Raw genomic sequence first — 22765 nt, 5'->3', positions numbered from 1 at the left:
AAATTAAGTATAACTTATTAGCATAGCCTTAATCTTCATAATACCACATAAGAGCATAAACCCCATTTATTTTCAAGGTTATCTCCATCTTCTTAGCTGTTTTTCCTCATACTGACCTAGCACCACCTATGCCTTAGATAATGTTGATCACTTTACCTGAAATACTTTCTACAGCCTCTATTTTTCTTTATAAAGATCACTTTGTTAAGGGGACACATCTGTCAATGTCCATCTCAAATCGCACTCTGCCTATGAAGTACCAATAAGGGAGCATTCTCTTTTGAATCTCCATATGTCCACAGATTGAAACATATTTCCCCATGGTGCTTAGCACTGTGCTTTGCCATAGATTTTCAACATTTTACTGAATTAAAATTGAATCAAACTGCACACACATCGCAGGAAAGTAAAAATATATAAGCTACCTAGTTTGTCAATAAAGATTTAATATCTATGAGAAGGGTATTTGTACTCAGAGAAAAATAAGTCAGCAACACTTACAGAATTTCCACTGTGATCAAATAATGATGATGATGATGGTGGTTAAAAAATGATGATAGCTAATATTTATTAAGAAAATACTATGTGCCAGGTACTATTCTAAACACTCTATGCAATACCTCATTTAATCTTCAAAAGAACTTTAAGTTGGTTATAATTATTATCTCCATTTTAGAGATGAGAAAACTGAATCAGAGTTTCGGTAACTTGCCCAACATAACATAGTTAGAAGTAAAAACAGTCATAATTCTAGTAAGACTCCAGAAACTGAGCTCCAGAAAAGATGAGAGAAATATTATATCTTATGTCATAAAACTTACTATTTGTTAACAAAATATGGACTGGGTATCCTGTAAGTAATTTCCCCCAAATCTCTTTTAAATCATTTGTTTTATAGGTCACTGGATAATGAATAAACCAAATAGTCTATGAAGTCCTTCAAGACAAGACAAGAAGTACAACTTATTCATCTGTACACACTGAGAATATGACCTAATGTTTGATACATAATTCTGCCAGATTTATGATAGATAAAGGATCACATGAATTAAATTCAAAGCCCCATCAATTCTGATTTTAAAGTTTTCTGTTTCCTTGTTTTTGGTTCCACAAAAGCAATTTTTGAAAGTGCTCCTCAATAGAATTTCTTCTACAATGTATAATAAAAGTCCTACACAATATTTGTGGACTGGCCAATGGGCCAAATGTTCTTGGATTGACTGATGAAAGGTTTTCCTATTCTGAGAAAAGGACTAAGAAACAAGTTTCCTTAAAACTTCCTTTATTTTGGGGCACCTGGGTGGCTCAGTTGTTAAGCGTCTGCCTTCAGCTCAGGTCATGATCCCAGGGTCCTGGGATCGAGCCCTGCATCGAGCCCTGCATCGAGCCCTACATCGGGCTCCCTGCTCCCTGCTCCGCGGGAAGCCTACTTCTCCCTTTCCCACTCCCCCTGCTTGTGTTCGCTCTCTCACTGTGTCTCTCTCTGTCAAATAAATAAAATTTAAAAAAACAAAAAAAACTTCCTTTATTTTAAGGGGAGTTGGAGAATTGGATTTTTAAATTATAGCTCTGCCTACTCTACTTAATCATGGTCTACTTAATACAGCTATACAGTATAGCTTATTATAGTAGTTAATAAATCCAATTTTGGCAGCAGATACAACTGAGTTTGAATGTGAGTTTTGCCTTTTATCAGCTGTATAAACCTGAGTAAAGATCTCAGATAGTTTTTCCATGAGATAACATAAATAAAGCACACAACAAAATGACTGGCACAGTAAACATTTAATAAACATTACTACTAATATTATAAAGAAAACACTGATATCAATGACAGATTGTGTCCATAGATATTATATAGCTAAGAATAAACTTAGTTTTTAAAAAAGATTTTATGTATTTTTTTGAGAAAGAGAGAGGGCATGAGTGGGGGGGGAGGGGAAGAGGTAGAGAGAGGGAAAGGGACAAGCAGACTTCCCACTGAGTAGGAAGACCAAGGCCTGGGCGCAACCCCAGGACCTGGAGATCATGATCTGAGCCGAAGGCAGATGCTTAAATGATTGAGCCACCCAGGCGTTGCAAGGATAAACTTAATGTTAAATCATTTCCTACTATTCCACTGCTATTGGTTAAGTGTTACAAAAATATTTGATAACAGAGAGAAAGCTACAAAAAAAAAAAAAAAAAAAAAGAATGAAACCGCAGTACTGAAACAAAGGAATAGTCTTAAAAAGATGAGTAAGAATTTGCTTTCTGATTAAAAAAAAAAAAACAATGGCATTCCATGTAGAGCAAAAAAGCAGGTAGACAGGTATGTGGGCATAAAATAACTCGTTTAGGGAACTGTTTACAGTGTAATTTTTGTTCAGTATATGTTCAGTATAAACATAAGTATAAAGTATATGTTGGGGAGTAGCAGGTGCCTATAAAGACAGACATTGAACAGATCATAAAGGATTTTTTTTATACTCTTCCAAGAAGCATTAAGTACGAACACAAGAGTTCATTCTTGAATCCATCCTTGCTATATAAATATTGTGCTAACAGCTAAAAGAAAACAATGTATTATTAACTGAATCTGCCAATACAATATTTTCTAACTCAGGAAAATTTCCCTTTTGTACTTAATGACAAAAGGCTGTGGCAATATGTGTGTTCAAAAGCAAGATTTTAAAAGTATGGCAGAATATAAGAACTTAAATAATACCAGCTTTTTAAAAAAATGTTGAAGAGAAAATAATTTTTCCTTCTTGCTTCCTTGGTAGTACTTTTATATTTTCACTTTGGTTTCACTTTCATATGGGTAAATGAAGTCAGAGTTAAAAGTTTCTATTCCATGTCATTCTATGGCACATTGGAAATCCTGGCACATGTCATTTTTCACTCATTCAGCTTATTTTTGGTATTAAGTTCGCAATCAAAGAACACATACATAATGATCTTTGCTCAGCAGACTTCAACACAGACCTCGATTTTCCAATTGTGTTGGAAATTTGAAGCAACATTATCAATAATTTTTAAAAGGCATACCTAGGAGTGCAGTGAGTTTGGGAAGCAGTCCAACTTGTACCATCTTATTCCTCAGTCCTGTGTCAAAGGATAAGTTTAGTAAAAGTCGGAGGGTGATATTCAGCAGATCTTCATGTTCACAAGGTATCATTTTTACCAGTTTTTCAACGATATCCATTTCCACCTATGTAATATAATAATACAAATGCAGTGAGGTTCTGTTGTACAATAAGACAGAAAAATATTACAAGTAATTTTTTCATTATTTTTCTATCCCCATCTATATCTATTTTATGTGTTAATCTATTTACTCTCATCTTAATCTATAAACCTCTAAAATCAAACTTTTGAAGAGAAAAATACATATTTCCACATCATCTCTTCCTTCCTCAGCTTAACAGTGTCAACTGGAAGACAAATTACATCGGGTTCTCGAAAACACATTATTGAATGCCCCCTACTAAGGGCCAGGCCCTGTGCTAGCTCAAACAAGATCTTGTCTTGGCATTCAAGGATTCCACAATCTAAAAAGAGAGCAGAGAAATACAATAAATAATTAAAATGCAATGTAATAAAAATGGAGGGCGCCTGGGTGGCTCAGATGGTTAAGCATCTGCCTTCGGCTCGGGTCATGATCCCAGGGTTCTGGGATCGAGTCCCACATCGGGCTCCCGGCTCAGCGGGGAGCCTGCTTCTCCCTCTGACCCTCTCCCCTCTCATGCTGTTTCTCTCTCGCTACTCTCTAAAAAATAAATAAAATCTTTAAAAAAAATAAAATAAAATAAAAATGGAATGCACAAAGTCCTCTGGAAGCAACATGGAAGTAACTACTAAGTTACTTAGAAGAACAGGAAAGATTTCAAATTAGGAACAAAGTTTTTTAAAATGTGTAATAATCTGATCTCTTGTTAAGAAAGGCAATGACAATTGAAGAAAAAGCCAGTGGATAGGCACTTAGGCATAAAAGAACTTGTCTGGGGCACTGCAAGTACTTTGGTATGGACATAGTATAAAGTATAAGTTGGAGAGTGGCAGGAGCCTAATAAACAGATACTAGATAAATCACAAAAAGCTTTTAATGCTCTTGGAAGAATGCCTGAATGGTTTTAAGTCCAGAGGGTGATGTGGTCAAATGAGTAGCATAAAGATAAATATATCAATACATACAGACATATATAAATATATGCATGCAAAGAATAGGACACAAACAAATTAATAAGGGGGCATTGTATAAGGAAAGACAAATAAGCAGAGATCTAAAGTAGGTACTTAAGAATATTTTGAATTAGACAGGTATATGTGATTAGGGTCTGAATCAAAGAAAGGACAAAGAGGTTGAAGAGGAAATAATCTGAGAGATGTTAAGGAGATATGGTCAGAGCATCTGAATGAGAAGTGAAGAGAAAGCACTGAAGATGACTTTCAGGTTTCTGGCTTGGTCAATGTGTTAGGGTTCCCCAAGACTACCCCAAGGTTCAGTAATTTGCTAGAAGGACTCAGCATGTAGTCATTTTCATAACTGTGATTTATTATGATGAAAGAATGCAAAGCAAAATCAGAAAAGGGAAAAGGCACACGGAGGCAAAGTCCAGAGGTGTTAAGCTTCCTAGAATCCTCTCTCCATGGTCACACAGGATGTGCTTCAGCACTGAATTGAGGCTGAGACTCAGTGCCCAAGGTTTTTATTGGGGGCTGGTCACATAGGAATCCTCTGCCAGCACAAACTAAAATTCTATACTCCCAGAAAGCAAGTAGGTGTTTAGAAAATACCACATTGCTTGTGCAAACCATTTAGGCACAGTAAACTACCCTTATCAGTTAGGGAACAGTGGGAACACTCCTGAAATCCAAGTTCTCAGATGCCAGCCAAGAGTCAGCCTTGTGAGAAGGCCTATCTACGGAGAGCAGTCCCAAGCCCTTTTCTGCATAGTCAATAAGGTGGATGTAAGTTCATTAACTAAGATCTATAAGCTGAAAAGCAGGTGTAGGACAATATATGCAGGACAAAAAATTATTTTTGTCATATTTAATTTGACCTGATATTCAGTGGATATTTGAAAATCTTACAAAACTCAGGAGAGAAGCTGGTATATGAGTAACAGCTGAAATTCTAGGACAGGGGTCAACAAACTATGGCTAGTGGGTCTAATCTGGCCCACCATCTGTTTTCACACAACCCAAGAGCTAAAAATGGTTTTGACTTTTACATTTTTAAATGGTTGAAAAATAAATCAAATGAATAATATGTCATGACACATGAAAATTTTTGAAATTCAAATTTGTTTCCATAAATAAAGTTTCATCAGAGGACAGTCATACTCATTTGTTTATAGACTACAGCTGCTATTATGCTACAATAGCAGAAGTTAATAGTTCTGGCCATTTACAGAAAAAGTTTGTTGACCCCCCCACTCTAGATGATTATAAAATTATTTCAAGACAGCTTGCTTTAGAGTGAGAACTCACAGAAGACAGAACTTATTTGGTAATCTAAGCCTTGTGGTAGCAATCAGAACAAGTTGGTTATAAAAATATCTCACATCTTTGTTACAAAGCAATGGCTAAAAAGGAGAGAAATTCTTAATACTTATGTATGTTTCTTTGATCATTAAAAAAGACTTATGAATAATCTTGCTCTACTTTTTCTGGCATTGGAGGTCTAAAGCATTTACTTATATATACCACCCTTGCCATATCTTTCCTTTTCTAAGATTTATTTACTTATTTTAGAGAGAGAGAGAGAGCGCACGAGCAGGAGGGGCAGAGGGAGAGGGAGAGAGACTCTCAAGCAGACTCCATGCTGAGTACAGAGCCTGATACAGGGTTCGATATCACGACCCTGAGATCATGACCTGAGCTGAAACCAAGAGTTGGGCACTTAACTGAATGTGCCACCCAGGCGTCCCCACCCATGCCATATCTTAAATGCAGTCTTTTCATTGACCTCATAAAATTCACATTGCTAATTGAGTCCTCAATATACCTTTTTCTTCTCATTCCATGCTAAGTAGCAAACATTGATTTTTATTTTTTTAAGACTAAATTGACAAACCAACAATGATTTTTCCTTCAGACTTCTATCTTCACTCCACAGTCATACTGTAATCATATTCATTAAAAAGTACAAATCCATCTCCAAAGACTCTCTAATTTTGGTTCTCCCTTTCTCCTAGTTTAATCTCCTAAGCAGGCTGGGGCAGTCGTTCGTTTGTTAACTTCCTACGATTTTCACAGAGGCCAGGGACAAGGATTTGTCAAATTTATACAAAACTGTAATTTTATCACTAGCTTCATTGTTTACCATGAATAATATCTTTTCTAGCTCTATTTATTCATTCAACAAATATTTTTTTACCTGAAGCCCTTGGTATATATTAGTGAACAAGGAAGAAATGATTCCTGCCTTCATGGAGCTTATATTCTAGAAGGAGTGAAATACAGTAAAGAAGTAATTCCAGTACCTAATTATAAGAGAAAAAAACAGTACCATGAAAAAATATCAGTGAATCTGATATAATCTCAGTGTGAAGAGTTGTCAAAGAAGGCTTCTCAGAGGAAAAATAATCTCCTGGATGAACAGAAGTTATCTAATGTTAATTGAAGAGGTAGAGGAAAGAGTGGCCTAGATGAAAAAAATAGCATGTGCAAAGGTGACACGGAAAATTCAGCATTCAAGGAACTCTTTAAAAATTATCCTTCTAACTACAAAGTGGAGAATGTACTGGAAGGAGGCCAGAATAGAAATAGGGAGATTAATTAACATGCTATGGAAGTAGTCAAGTAGAGGCATTAGTGATTAAGAAAAATAGGTGGAACTATGTGTCTAGCCCTATGCTGGACAGGGTGGGAGATATACAGATGAATAAAAAAAAAACTTTTTTTTTTTTTTTTTCTGAAAAAGGAAAAAAAGAAAAGTAGGCAGAACCTCGAACTTACTCTTAGAATGTAAAAATCTGGACAGGATGTGGTTCCCACCCTAACTGCAAGAAAATTCCACATATAAAATCATAACTTAAAAAATAACCATCAGAGAGCTGAGGTTGCAAGGAAATCAACTGGCCTCAAGTATAAGGAAAATAGGCACCCTCAAGGAGATAAGGGTCATGAGCACTGGTTTATATAGGGGAGAGCCCTGGGGTTGCCACAGAACTGGGGAAGACGATTGCATGAAAAATTTTAAACGAATTGTTAAAGGTCAAGTGTGAAGTAGCCTGACTATTGAACTGTGAAGCTGTAGGGGCGCCTGGGTAGCTGGGCGACTGCCTTCGGCTCAGGTCATGATCCTGGAGTCCCGGGATCGAGTCCTGCATCGGGCTCCCTGCTCAGTAGGGAGTCTGCTTCTCCCTCTGACCCTCCCCCCTCTCATGCTCTCTCTATCTCATTCTCTCTCTCAAATAAATAAATAAAATCTTAAAAAAAAAAAAAGAAAAAAAGAACTGTGAAGCTGTAGATGCTCAGGGAGTTTGCAACCACTTGGCAAGGCCTTTTCCAAGGACCTTATCAGAAGGTCACAAGAAATACTGGGGACAAGACAGGAGATGGAAGAAAACTTCCCCTCAGTAGAGTGGGCCTGGTGAAGGGGAACTGCTGCCACGGAGGAAAAGGCATAAACCCTGTCCAGATCTTTTTCTCCTATTTCCCCTAAAAAACAAAAGACTTAAAATAAGCTTAAACGCTGTCACATCCAAAACACAGGTGAAGGCCCACTTCAGCTGGGGGAAAGAAACAGAAAAAAACTCCAGAGGAGAGGTGTTGACAGGATGACTAAGAAGCCCCACTGCTGAGAACTATAACGACAGACACAAGACCAGGCTAAGACTGACCTAAGGCTAAATTAGAAAAACAAAAAAAGTCTCCTTTCTTTCCCCCTCCCTGACCCTGGTACCAGATTAGCAAAAGCCGAGTAACAAGTAACAGTAGTACATTGTTGGGAGAGGGTTAAAATGAAGTGAGAGGTCCTTTTTGAAGCACAGACACATTGGGAAAGTCTTAAGTGGAGGGTGGAACATGAACACTGAGAAAAACCCTCTGCACACCAAAGACAAAGCAATGCTACATTGGTGTGAGCTCATAATGCAGGGAGGGTAACCAAATACAGCTCAACTCCTGACAAGAATGACTTAATCTCCCACATTAAGGCCTAGAAAATAAGGCCTGCCCATTTCCAGACATAAATAGTATTTATCTCAATCTCAACTCATCTAATGTGGTGTCTAGCTCTCAATCAGAAATTATGATTCATGAAGAGCAAGGCAGTTATTAGAACAGACTTAGATATGACCTGTATAATTATCAGAGAATTTAAAATCACATCAAAGAATTATCATTTAGTAATAAAGTGATTAATATGTTAAAGGCTCTACTGGAAAAAAATGAACAGAGAATTTGCAGAGAGAAAGATACTAAAAGAAATTAAATGGAAATGTTTTAACATACACACACACACACACAATACAGAGATAAAGAAAACCTTCATGGGCTCATTAGCAGACCTGATATAGCTAATGACAGAATAAGTAAGCCTAGAAGTAGGTTGATAGAAATTTTCCAAACTGAACCACAAAAAAAAAAAAAGAAAGAAAAAAAGAAAACAGCAATACAGTATCTAAGAGCCATGAGACAATATCAAATGGATTAACATGCATAACTGAAATCCAGTAGAAGAGGTGCAGAATGGTACAGAAGCAATACTTGAAGGGATAATGGCTAAGGATTTTCCAAAAATGATGAAAGAATCAAACCGAGGATATAAGCTCAAAGAACCCCAAGTAGACTACAACACACACTACCACATACTTATGCCTAGAGAGATATATATTCAAACTGCTGAAAAGCAAAGATAAAATCTTGGAGGCAGGTAGAAAATAAAAGACTCATTATATATAGAAGACAAAAGATAAGAATTACATTACACTTGTCAAAAACTATGAGAGCCAGAAAATAATGGAGTGATAGTTATAAAGTATGTCAACCTAGAATTCTGAATACAGTGAAAATATATTCCGAAAATCAATAATGAAACCAAAAGCTGGATCTCTGAAAATATCAATTAATATTGATAAACCACTAACCTACAAAAAAAAAGAGAGAGAGAGGGAAAGAGAGAGAAAAAACAAATTACCAATATCAGTAATGAAATGAGGAATAATCACTTTAGTCCTTTGGACTTTAAAAACATAAGGAGGAAAAAGTACAAAAATTTTTTTTGCCCATACATTTGATAACATAGATGAAATGGACACATTCCTTGAAAGATAAAAACTGCAAAGCTACCACTCAAAAAGAAATAAATAACATGATAGTCTCACAGGTAAGAAAATTAGAAAACTCCAGGCCCAGATGACTTTCTTACTGGTGAGCTTTGTTATATATTTAAATTGAAATAATGTCAATTCTACACAAACCCTTCCAGAAAAATTGAAAATGGAATGCTACCCAACACCTTCCTTAAGAACACAGTTATTCTAATAGCAAAACCAGACCAAGACATCATAAGAAAACTATAAACTAGTAATCCCTCATGAACACAGACACAAAAATCCTCAACAATATATTACCTAATCAAATCTAGGAATATATAAAATATATTTTATATATTGATATATATGTATCAGTATATCATGATCCAGTGGTGTTTATCCTCTGAAAGCAAGACTGGCTCAGTATCTATAGTCAATCAATGCAATTCACTATATCAACAGTCTAAAGAAGAAAAACCATGGGATCATCTCAACTGATGCAGAAAACGCATTTAACAAAATCCAACATCCATTCATGATAAAAAGTCTCAGCAAACTAGAACTGGAACTTATGTAAACTGATGGAGTATCTACAAAAAAATCTACATAACACCATCTATATATAAGATTTTATTTATTTGACAGAGAGAGAGAGAGAGACAGCGAGAACAGAAACACAAACAGGGGTAATGTGAGAGGGAGAAGCAGGCTTCCCGCCGAGCAGGGAGCCCAATGCGGGGCTCCATCCCAGGACCCTGGGATCATGACCTGAGTCAAAGGCAGACGCTTAACGACTGAGCCACCCAGGCACCCAATACTATATTAAATAGTAAAAGACATTGCTTTCCTGCTAAGATCAGTAACAAGACAGGGGTATCCACTTGCAGCATTCCTTTTTAACATCATACTAGAGGGCTTAGCCAGTACAATAAGGGAAAAAAAAAAGGGGGGGAGAAAGAAGGAAGGAAGGGAGGGAGGGAGGAAAGAAGGAAGGAGGGAAGCAAGCAAGCAAGCAAGCAGTGAGCTGAGAAAGAACTAGCAAGCATATAGATTAGAATGAAATAGAACTTTCTATTTATAGATAACATAACTGTCTATTTAGAAAATCTCCAAGAATCTACAAAAAATCATTACAGTTACAAAACTGAATTTAGCAAGGACACAAAGTAAATATACAAAAATCAACTGTAACTTCTGTATGCCATTAATCAACAACAGGAAACTGATCATTTATTTTTTAAAAAACTAAAATTTCTAATAGTAAAATAGGTATAAATCTAACAAAATATGTGCAAAATATATATGCTAAAACCATAAAATGGTGGAAGAAATCAAGAAAGATCTAAATAAATGGAGAGCTATACCATGTTTATGGGGGGAAATCCAGTATGGTTAATATACTGAATCCTGTCAATAGATTTAATGCAATCCCAGTCAAGATTCCAGGGCTTTTTTTTTTTTTTAAGAAATAGACTAGTTAATTCTAAATGTACACAGAAAGGTAAAGAATATGAAATAGTGACAAAAATTTGAAAAAGAATAATAACATTTGAGGCCTTATACTACCTGATTTCAAGACTTACTATAAAGCTACAATAATCGAGACAAAGATTTATCAGTGAAAGCATGGACAAGTAGATAAATGAAACAGGAGAGAGTCCAAAAATGAAACCACATATATATAGCCAATTGATTTCCAACAAAGGTACACAAGCAATTGTAAAGGCAATTCAGTGGAGAAAGGATAGTTTTTTCAACAAATGGTACTGAACAATTGGACATCTACATTTAAAACATGAATCTTGATCCATACCTTGCAACATATACAAAATTAACTAAAAATGAATATCCTAGACTAAAACAAAAACAACAATAACACACTTCTTACAAAGCCTCAGAGAAAATAGGAAGAACTTTTTGTGACCTTGAGTTAGGCAAATATTTCTTAGATATAACACCAAAATGCAATCTATTAAAAAAGGTTTTTTTGATATACTGGACTTCATAACAATTAAAACCTCCTGCTTTTTGAAAAGTCACAGAAAAGGAGAAAATACATGCAAAATATGTCACTGATAAAAGACCTATTCAAAATATAAAAAACTCTCAAAACTACATAGGAAAATAAGCAATATGAGGAATATATACCCTTTCTCTCGTTCCTCTCAAAATCATATTCTAATATGACTTATTCCCTTATTATATTGTATTTATTTAGTAAATACGCAAACTTAATTTAAATAATTAATTTAAAGACTTTTTTTTAAGTGAACTAAATTTCCTTTTAAATATATTAACTCTAAAAAGCAAGGTCAGTGTCAGTTCACATCAACAGTAAAATGAACACTTTACTTACCTCACAAATAGAGCAACCATTCCTCATCTCTACCCCTTTTAAATTAAATGGCCACAGGCCTCATCTGTTACTAATTAAATCAAGTTATTATTTTTCTATTGAAATAGCAACAGTACACACTGGTTGTTACAGCAAACTTAATAATAAAGTAAGTAACTGGAGAGTTTTTTAAAAATTAATTTGTATTTCCATTGCAGAAAATGGAATGTGAAATATGTACCCTGTAGTCCAATCAGATGGTTAAAAACTAGACATAGCCTTCTAATCATCTGTTTCTGATTGATAAAGCTCAATCCCCAAAACTAAATTTAGTAATTGCCTCAACATGCAGTGCCCTTTCAATTCTATGTCTATAAAATGGAATTTATAGTTAATTAGTACTTTTATTCAATGTTTTATATAAAAGCGACAGTTTATCAACAATCTATCAGCAAATTTATTTCAGCCTTTAAGTAATTCTTTTTCAGTGTTTCTGGAAGCCAACATCTAAAAGTTGCTTATTATTAATCTTGCTAAAATTTTTTTTTAAAAAACAAAGACAATTTTTCCCCCCTCTGGTAACAGAGAAAGAATAGGAAGCCAAATACCTGCAGATGTTTCTTTGAGCAAATTACTTAACCTCTCTCATTTTCTCCTACTTCATCTGCAAAATTAGCTAAATCTAGACATGGATGTAAGGTCTAGTCAAGCTCTGAAGCTTCTGATTCTATACAATGCCTTTAAATAAAATGCATTTCTTCCACAATAAAAGATGAAATGCATACTGTCTATAGTAAAAATCTGACTAATCACATAATTTTTATGACCTTGGATAAACGACCTTTCCTGAACCTCTGTTTTTCCCTCTCAATAAAAAGTTAGATTTGATGAAACAATTTATATGGTATCTTCCAAATCTATGATCTTATCAGAAAATGATTTTTAATAATTTTGAGATCATTTTTGATAGAATGAACACATAAGTTTATTTCCTAAATACAAATCTAAGCAAAACATAGTAGACACATGCTGATGGCAAATCAATTTGAATTTTGCAAACCTACTAAAGTGAACTTAATCTAAATATGTAAATGGAAGAAAATACACTTCAACTTATAGCAAAGGGAAGCAATTATTTAGCTACACTCTATTCAAGAGTATATATATATATATATCACCATCTCATCATATTCTTAAGATCAATGAAAACAAAAAATATGTTTTATTAATCTAAATAAATTCAATCTTAAAACAATACCAGGCATACAGTGATCATCAACAATTATATACTAATGATGAAAATGACACATACTAAATATTTGTGGTTAAAATAAAATTTTGTTTATTTCAAGTATCAGAATTCAAGGCACTTATTAAATCTGATAAATGAGTCTCAGATTTTCAAATAGCATGCTGCGTCATTCAGTGAGCATAAAGTACTTCCTAGTTCATTGAACTTCAAAAGAAGAAAAAAGAGCAGGCAAAAATACAATATATTTAGACTATCTGAAGGAGAATCCACATACACCAATAATACACAGTCATATAATGACTTGTATTAGCATGTACTTCTAAAATGGTCCTCAATGTAGTTAAGGTCAATGATTTAACAATTCTATTTCTAGGAATCTAAGAAATTAATCAGAAATATAGACAATGAGGGGTGCCTGAGTGGCTCAGTGGGTTAAGTGTCTCTCTTAGGCTCAGGTCATGATCTCAGGGTCCTGGGATAGGCTCCCTGCTCAGTGGGGGGTCTGCTTCTCCCTCTCCCTTTGCTCTTCCCCCAACAGGGGTGCTCATTCTCTCACACAAATAAATAAATAAAATAAATAATAAAAAAAAAGAAATTTAGACAATGATGCATATACAAATGTGTTCATTCAGGTGTTATTTATAATAGCTATAATTATCAACAACTTAAATATCTGAAATCAAGGTATGGTTAATATATGATCTATTTAATGTAACACTGTTACATTAGACTTTAATGTCATGAAAAAAAGCAGATAGCTTTTATTCTATCTTTACATTATTTCTGAATTGTGTATATTTTTCAGAAGGAGAAATACCATATAATCAACTTATATTTCTTAAAGACCACTGTATCAACACAATATAAGATGGTAAACAGGAACCTACTATAATAATTCAAACAAGAAAATGAAGAGGGTATAAAGAAAGAGGGCATGAACTAATACAAATGTACTGAGAATAGAAAGAAGATATAACTTCAAGAGATACTTAAGAAACAGAATCAATAGGTTGTGGCTACCAACTGGAATGGCAGGTCAAAAAGGAGAGACTGGGCTAGACTGTAATTCCACACACTAATATCAGAAATGTAGAAGAAAAGATGATATAAGGGAAGATAATAAGCCAGATGATTCTGAAGCACAATCTTAAATATAAATTACTTTCTACATATTATGTTTAATATGGAAAGATTCATCCTATGTAATATGCTAGAAAAAAATTTTTAAACAGATAGTTTCAATTAAGTAGAATAAGAACTAATAAGGAATATATTTCCCAATGAAGTCATTTAAGTGAATTATTGCTATTGTAAAATTTTCATTCAGAATTATCTCAGTAGGGGAATAATATGTTTACTTTTATCAAAATATCTAACTTGAAAATGGTGAACATGGAGTATTTAAATGTAAGTTACCATATCATTTTTATTCTCCATAAAAATGCTGAGTTTCTTCAAGAATGACACAACTAGAATAAGCAGCTCAAAATTGTCCCGATCAAGAGCCTTCACCAGCATGTGAACTATGTTCTTGTTCCTCATCTTCAGTTCTGTACGTGTATCTTCAGCAAGATTCAGAAGCAAATAAAGAGCAACTAGAAGAGTAAAATGGATGAGTGTTAAATGACTGGCATATTGAATCAACAATTTAATAAATCATTTCTACTCAGCATAGTAACAGATGTAGTTCTAAGAAGATAATACATTATTTTGAAAATTTTAACTTATTAATTGGCTCATTAGGAAACATTTGTTATTATTGAGAAATATATATATGTTATATAAAATAAAAAATACAGAGATATAAAATAATTTTCTTATGATGCTGAGGACGACACTCATCAAATTAAGATAATGATTCTTACCCTCTTGGAGTTTTGAGCTTAATAGTAAGCAAATGGCATTAAAAGTATATGTTGATAAATAATAAAACAGGCAGACAGGAAAAAATAATTTTATACATGTAGAAAACAAGGTAAAACTTCAATAACTAGGAGCTGCTATGTTAAAAAGAACTATAATCTAAGAACAAACTAATGGGTACCAGAGGGGAGGTGGGTGGGTGATAGGTTAAATAGGTGATGGGGATTAAGGAGTGCACTTGCTGAGATGAGCACAGGGTACTGCATGCAATTGTTAAATCACTATATTGTACACCTGAAACTAATATAACACTGTATGTTAACTAACAACAACAAAAAGAACTATAATCCAAAACATACAGTATAGCTAGAGCTAAGTATGAGGATACTAAAATCTATTTTATACATTCAAGCTGATTTTCTGATAGTTACTACAGAAAATGCCATGTCAAATTCAGTAATGCAATTGTTATACTAGACAAAGTTAGGCACTGGCTACTAATTCTAAGCAAAATTTCTTTTAGATAACTTTAATAAAAATGCTTAGGTTCTCATAAGAAACTCGTATGATTCTTCCCTTTTGACAGTGAGAATTTGTAATATACAATGTTTTCCATTTTGCCTTGACTGACAGGAAGCTTCAGAGTGAAGACCTGAAAGATTTCTGTCAGACTGTAGGCTATTATGATCAACACAATCCTATGGCCTTGGTTTACTCATCATTTTAGCATTTCATTTCATGTATTCTTATAATCCATCACTACACCTTTATGAAAATAAGAAATATATGCAATAGTTGTAAATATTTAATTTACTTAACAAATATTTGAGCTGTAAAGGCAATTCATACTAATTAGGGCTACTGTATGCCAGGCACTGTACTAGTTGATATATAAACAGTAAACCATTTTATTTTTAAGAAAACTTTATGGGGCAAGATTGATTATAAAGTTTACAGATGAGCAACCTCAGATTCAGAGAAGGTAAATAACTTGCCCTACCCACAGAGCAAAGAAGTGATGGAGCTAAATTAAAATTCAAGCCCATCAGAATCCAAAGCTCACATATTTACACTACTGCATCATGCTGACTTTCCATGCAAGGCACTATTAAAAGGTTTTAAAGTTGTGTTGATATCTAAAGTCTCTTTCAGATGGGAGGAGGGGAGTGTTCTAGGACCTAGACTGTTCCAGGGACCTTGGACTTTTTTAGCCTTACATGTTGGCTGCACATAAGCATTGCACAACATCTCTGGAGCAGCAAAGGAAGCCCTGGATGGGGTTCTATGGCAGCTATGCTCAACCTTCAGATCAACTGACTGGGCTGTTTTCATTAGGAAGTTTCTGCAGGATCATCTGGCCCCATTTTCCATGCTGCAGGATTGTTCTGACGCCATTTTCCACTCTGTCTTTTCATAGACAGAAGTTGTTCCCTGTAAATACTGTGGGAGGTGTTGACTATCTTTGATGTATTTTAGATCTGTTCCCCTAATACTCATGTCAACAAAAGGCTTGTTTCTCTGTCTGAAACCAAGCAATACGCTTAAAAAACTGGGAATTAAAAATTTGTGGTGTATGTTCTCTGATTTAAAGTGTTTTTGCACTAAATGAATCAATTTCTTTTTTTTTTTTTAAAGATTTTATTTATTTATTTGACAGAGACAGAGCGAGAGAGGGAACACAAGCAGGGGGAGTGAGAGAGGGAGAAGCAGGCTTCCCACTGAGCAGGGAGCCCGATGTGGGGCTTGATCCCAGGACCCTGAGATCATGACCCGAGCCGAAGGCAGACGCTTAACGACTTAGCCACCCAGGTGCCGCTCAATGAATCAATTTCTATAAAAAAATTTTTTAATGAAGTTGTATTGAAAAAGCAAATAGTAGTCTTCTGCTTGTAACCAAGAGAGATATAATGGGTTGAACAGTGTTCTCCCAAAATCATGTCCGACAGAACCTTAGAATTTGACCCTACTTGGAAATGGGTCTTTGCCGAGGTAATTAGTTAAGATGAATCATAATGGATTAGGGTAGACCTCAAATCCAATGACTTGTGTCCTTACAAGAATAGGAGAGGACATGGATACAGTGGGAGGGTGGCCATGTGAAGATGGGGGGAGAGACTGGAGCAATGCAGCTACAAACCAAGAAACACCAAGGATTACTAGAAGCCACCAAAAGCTAGGAAGAGAAAAGGAAGGATCCTGGAGCCTTCAGGGGGAGCATGATCTTGCTAACACTGTGATTTTTGCTTTCTAATCTCCAGAAACTGTGAGAGAATAAATTTCTGTTGCCTTATTAAAGAGCTACTTTGTGGTACTTTGTTTTGGCAGCCCTAGGAAATTAATACAACAGAGTAATGGGTACCAGATTTAAACTCTTACCTGAAACAACAACAACAATGACAACAACCAGACGAAAATATACAAAATAAAGATTTTCACAACAATGAACATCAGATAATGAAGGACAGTGACCCAAAACATAAGAAATAAATGAGATGGCCTTGTGACTGCTCCAGAATACTGCCTTGAGAGTTTCTAGGTCATGACACAGAGGGAAAATCCTGGTAGAACCCAAAAGAATCCTAGAATTGAAGAGAGGGAACCAAGATACCAAGGAAGCCAAAGTGGCTAGATTTCACAGAAAAGAATGCCATCGAGGAGAAAGCTGTACAGAAAAAGAATTCTGAACTTCTGCAGAGGACTACCTTGTATATTGAGCAGAGCATTAACTAGTTAGGAATCTGAGGCTGAAAAGAGAACAAAATAAGAGAATTAGAAGAAAAAGTACGTGGTACACACACAAGGCTAGAAATAATGCTTGTTTCTACCAGCCATACTAGAAACTTCATAATTCATGGACATTAGGTAGAGTACTCAGAAGGGTTTTGCCCTGAAAGTAGGGAAATAATAAGTTTTAGACTAAATGCTGCTTATGTCCACACCAACAAATCATAACAGAAACATTCAAAAGTATCAAACTGCTTCCAAGTAATTTAACTATGTCCCAGAAGAAAGTTCAAAAATATTTTTAGGAATGAAAAAATATCTAACACCAAACAATATAAATTTTACACTGTCTGGCATTCAATCAAAAATTATCCACCCTTCAAAAGATCAGGAAAATACAATGTATAAGAAGAAAAAATCAGCCAATTGAAACGGACACCAAGGTTAGAATGTTCAAACAGAAACATTAAAACAGACATAACTGTTTTCCAGATGTTCTGAAACTTAGGTAGAGACATGGAGGATATACAAAAGATTCAAATTAACTTCTAGCAATGGAAACTATAATGAGTTAGATGGGATTATACTAAATGGGATTGACAGCAGTTTAAGAGACTGGAGAAGAAAAGATTAGTGAAATTGAAGACATGGTCATAAAAACTTTCCAAAATTAAACAAATGGAAAAAAAACCCAGCAAAAATATAAAGATTATCAGTGGATTATGGAATAATTTAAAGTAGCCTAATTTACTTGTAATTAAAGTCCCTGAAGAAATAATAACCAATAATTTTCCAATATGATAAATATTATAAACCCACAGTTCTAATGAACCTAAGAACAAGAAACATGAAGAAAACTAAAGCAAGGCACATCATAATCAAAACTGTCAAAACAAATGATAAAGAGATAATCTGAAAACAGCCAGAGAAAAAGAAACTTTATACAGACAAAAAAAGAAAAAAAAGGAAGGATGACAGAAGACTTGTCAGTAAAAACAATACAAACAAGTCAACAATGGAAAAATGTCTTTGGTATATAGAAAGAAACGTCACTGTTAAATTCTAAACCAGTGAAAACATTTCAAAAAAGAAAAAAAATATCTTTTTCAAACACACACAAGATAAAATAATTCATCATTAAATCTGTCCTACAAGAAATATTAAAGAAAATCTTTCAGGCACAAAAACAACCTACTTGTGTTGAACCTACTCAAAAATAGTATCAGTGGAAATGGTAACTTTATTTTCTTAATATTTAAATATCTTTAAAATAAAAATGTTTCTGTGTAAATTATATTTTAGGATTTATAATATATAAGTATATATATGTGTATATATATGTGTATATAAGTATATATATGTGTATATAAGTATATATATGTATATAAGCATATATATGTCTGCATATGTATGTATAACTAAGATGTATGTATAACTAATATTAATTATAACAGCAGAAAGTTGAGAAGGGGAGAAATGGGAGTAATGGTTCTTATACCACAGATGAAGTGGTACAATGTTACCTGAAGGCAGACTTAACTTATGATAAGTTAAATATGTAAACTTGGGAGCAGACAACTTAATGATTAATTAAAGATGTATAATATAAATCTTAAAGCAACCAATGGAACAAAAGAGTCATAGCTAAGCCAACAATGGAGATAAATAGACAAAAAACAAAAACCCTTCATCCATAAGAATGCAGACAAGGAGGAAAAAGAGGGGAAAAGATGAAAAAAATAAATAAAAGCAAGACTCAGCTATGTGCTATATATAAAAAAAATTTAATATAAAGATATAAATACATTAAAAGTAAAAGGATGGACAAATAAACAACATGCTAACACTAGTCACAACAAAGCTGGAGTGTCTATATTAATATAAGGAAAAGTAATTTCATTTTTTTAAAGATTTTATTTATTTATTTGAGAGAGAGAGAATGAGAGAGAGAGAGCATGAGATGGGGGAGGGTCAGAGGGAGAAGCAGACTCCCTGCTGAGCAGGGAGTCCAACGCGGGACTCGATCCCGGGACTCCAGGATCATGATCTGAGCCAAAGGTAGTCGCCCAACCAACTGAGCCACCAGGCACCCAGGAAAAGTAATTTCAGACAAAAGAATATTATCAGAGGTAAAGAAGATCATTTCATAATGACAAGGACAAACTAATCAAGAGGACATGACAATCCTCTATCTTTCCATCCTTAAGAATAAAGCTTTAAAATTCATGGAGCAAAACCTGATATAACTGCAGGAAAAACAGTCAAATCCATAAATTTAGTCAGATATTTTAATATTACTCTTTGACTAATTAATAGAACAAGTACAGAAAACACAAGATGTAAAGACTTGAACACATTAGCAACCAACTTCTCAGTGATATTTATAGAACATTCCACAGAACAGTATCAGAATGCACATTCACCTGCACACACAACATTTGAAACCATATTCTACACCATCAAACAAGTCTCAATAAATTAAAAATTCAGTTCATAAAAAGTATTTTCTCAGAGAGTGAGGAAGATGGCAGTGGAGTAGAAGGCCCCTAGACTTGTCTCATCCAACTAGATAACTATCAAACAATCCTAAATACCCCAGAAATCAACCTGAAGACTGAAAGAACAGACTCCACAATGAAAGGGAGAGGAGAGGCCACATCGAAGAAGGTAGGAAGTGCAGAGACATGGCTTAGAGGAGAAACGGACTGTGGGTGCTTCAGAGGGGAGGGAGCCATGGTTGTGGAGAAGGGAGAGAGAGAGAGAACTGGGGAACACACAAGGAGAATGTTTCCCCAAAGCCATTGGCTTGGAAAACAAGAGGGGTTGAATTTCCTGAGTTCTTGCACAATGGGGCTTAAAGCCTGGAGTTTTAAAGGTCCATGGGCTTGGCTGGAATAGAGTCCTGAGGGCACTACCCTACTCCTGGAGAGATGCAGGCAAACAACCCAGGGGCAGACAGTGTGGAAACAGCAATCTGAAGAATCCTTGGGACACAAAGTGGGGAGATTATTTGCTCTTCTCAGAGCATGTCCCCAAGAGGCAGCATTCACAGAGATACCTCTCTGGGAACAAAGGGGCTGGATGGTGCCATTTCCTACCTCTGCCCCTCAGCATAAACAGAGAGCCCCCTGTAGGAAGCAGCACAGTGCCCACACTCGGTCAAACCTGCCTTAGTCCCAGTGCAGTGGACCGCTCCCACAGAAGATCAATACAACCCCTGCTCACACCATGTTTCCCAACCAGAGAGTTCTTTTGCAGGGCTTCAGTTCTGTTGGAAGTGGTGTCAGATCTCATTTCACAAGAAGACCACATGACACCTAGTTAAAACTTGCCATATTCAGGTGAGAAACCAAATGCTGCCCACAGCAGGGAAGGAGAGCCTCTGCAGATGACTGGCCTGAAGGACAGAGCAAAACTCAACAGCAGGGCGCATGCGGCACATACCAGAGACACTCCCTGAAGGGCCAGGCCCTGGGCACTATATGATCTCTTCATCATAAGGCCATCACTTTCAGGAACAGGAGACATAACTGGGTTTTACAATACACAGAAGAAGGCATAGATGTAGACAAAAATGCCAAGATAGAGGAATTTATCCCAAATGAAAGAGCAAGATAAGGCCAAAGCCAGCAATCTAAGTGAAACATATATAAGTAACATGCCATATTAAGAATATAAAGCAACAATCATAAGGATACTCACTGGGCTTGAGAAAAGAATAAAAGACATCAGTGAGACCCTTATCACAGAGATAAAAGAGTTAAAAAAGAATCAGAGATGGAGAATGCCATAAATGAGACTGGAAACAGGCTTGATGCAATGAAGTAGGCTGAAAGAAGTAGAGGAATGAATTGGTGACATCAAAGACAGAGTAACAGAGGGTAATGAAGCTGGAGAAAACAGAAAAAGAAGAATTATGCAACATGAGAACAGACATAGGGAACTTGTAAGTAACTCCATCAAATGTAATAACATTTGTATTATAGGAGTCCCAGAAGACAGAGAAAAGGGAACAGAAAATTTATTTGAAGAAATAAAGAAAACTTCACCAATCTGGGGAAAGAAACAGTCTTCACAGAGAACTCCCATCAAAATAACAAAAGCAGGGCAACACCAAGACATATTGTAAATTAAATTTGTAAAATATAGTGATAAAGAAGAAATCTTAAAAGCAGCAAGACAAAAGAAGTCCATACCTTACAAGAGAAGATCCACAAAGGTAGCTGGAGATTTCTCAACAGAAACCTAGCAAGCCAGAAGAGAGTGGCATGATATATTCAAAGTGCTGAATGGGAAAAATCTGCAGCTAAGGATACTCTATCCAGAAAGGCTATCATTCAGAATAGAAGGAGAGATAAAGGGTTTGTCAGAAAAAATCTAAAGGAGTTCATGGCTACTAAACCAGCCCTGCAAGAAATATTAAAAGGGCCTCTTTGAGTGCAAAGGAGAGACCAAAAGTGAAAAAGACAAGAAGGATCAGACAAAATCTCCAAAAACAATGAAAAAACAAATAATAAAATGACAATAAATACATCTATCGATAATTACTTTGAATGTAAATAGATTAAAGGCTCCAGTCAAAAGACATAAGGTGTCAGAATGGATACATCTATATGCTCCCTATAAGAAACTCATTTTAGACATGCAGATTGAAAGGGAGGAGATGGAGAAAAATTTATCATGCAAATGGATATCAAAAGAAAGCTGGAGTAGCAATACTTGTATTGGACAAACTAGACTTTAAAACAAAGAGTGTAACAAGAGATAGATAATGCACTATATCATAATAAAGGGGACAATCCAACAAGATCTAACAACTGCAAATATTTATGCACCAGAATGGGAGCACCAAAATATATAAAACAATAACAAACATAAAAGAACACGGTAACAGTAGGAGATTTTAACACCCCACTTACATCAATGGACATATCATCTAAACAGAAAATCAATAAGGAAACAATGGCTTTGAATGACACACTGGACCAGATGGACTTAACCAATATATTCAAAACATTCTGTCCTAAAACAGCAGAATACACATTCTTTTCAAGGGCACATGGGGCATTTTCCAGAACAGATCACATATTAGATCAGAAATCAGGCCTCAACAAATACAGAAAGACAGATCATACCAGACACCTTTTCTGACACCACATTATGAAACTAGAAGTCAACTACAAGAGAAAATCTGGAAAGACAACAAATACATGGAGGTTAAACAACATGCCACTAAACAAAAACCAGGAAATCAATGAAGAAATTAAAAAAAAAAAAAGGAAACAAATGAAAATGAAAATGAAAATGAAAACACAATGGTCCAAAACCTTTGGGATGCAGCAA

General features: G+C 35.1%; 1 protein-coding gene across 1 annotated transcript in view; it reads right to left on the bottom strand.

Moving 5' to 3' along the window:
- KIFAP3 (kinesin associated protein 3) overlaps positions 1-22765 on the bottom strand; it is a 182426-nt gene that overhangs the window by 92404 nt on the left and 67257 nt on the right. Inside the window, exons 9-10 of the mRNA XM_064594336.1 lie at positions 14252-14430; positions 3031-3193 (exon numbers count right to left, since the gene is read on the bottom strand). Of these exons, the coding sequence (XP_064450406.1) occupies positions 3031-3193; positions 14252-14430 (342 nt within the window). The remainder of the gene's footprint in view (positions 1-3030; positions 3194-14251; positions 14431-22765) is intronic.

The sequence above is a fragment of the Mirounga angustirostris genome, unplaced genomic scaffold, assembly GCF_029215605.1.
Source record: "Mirounga angustirostris isolate CCGP_5_RB_7025 unplaced genomic scaffold, mMirAng1.0.hap1 SCAF_6, whole genome shotgun sequence".
NCBI lineage: Eukaryota > Metazoa > Chordata > Mammalia > Carnivora > Phocidae > Mirounga > Mirounga angustirostris.
This window is presented reverse-complemented; position numbering and strand designations above follow the sequence as displayed.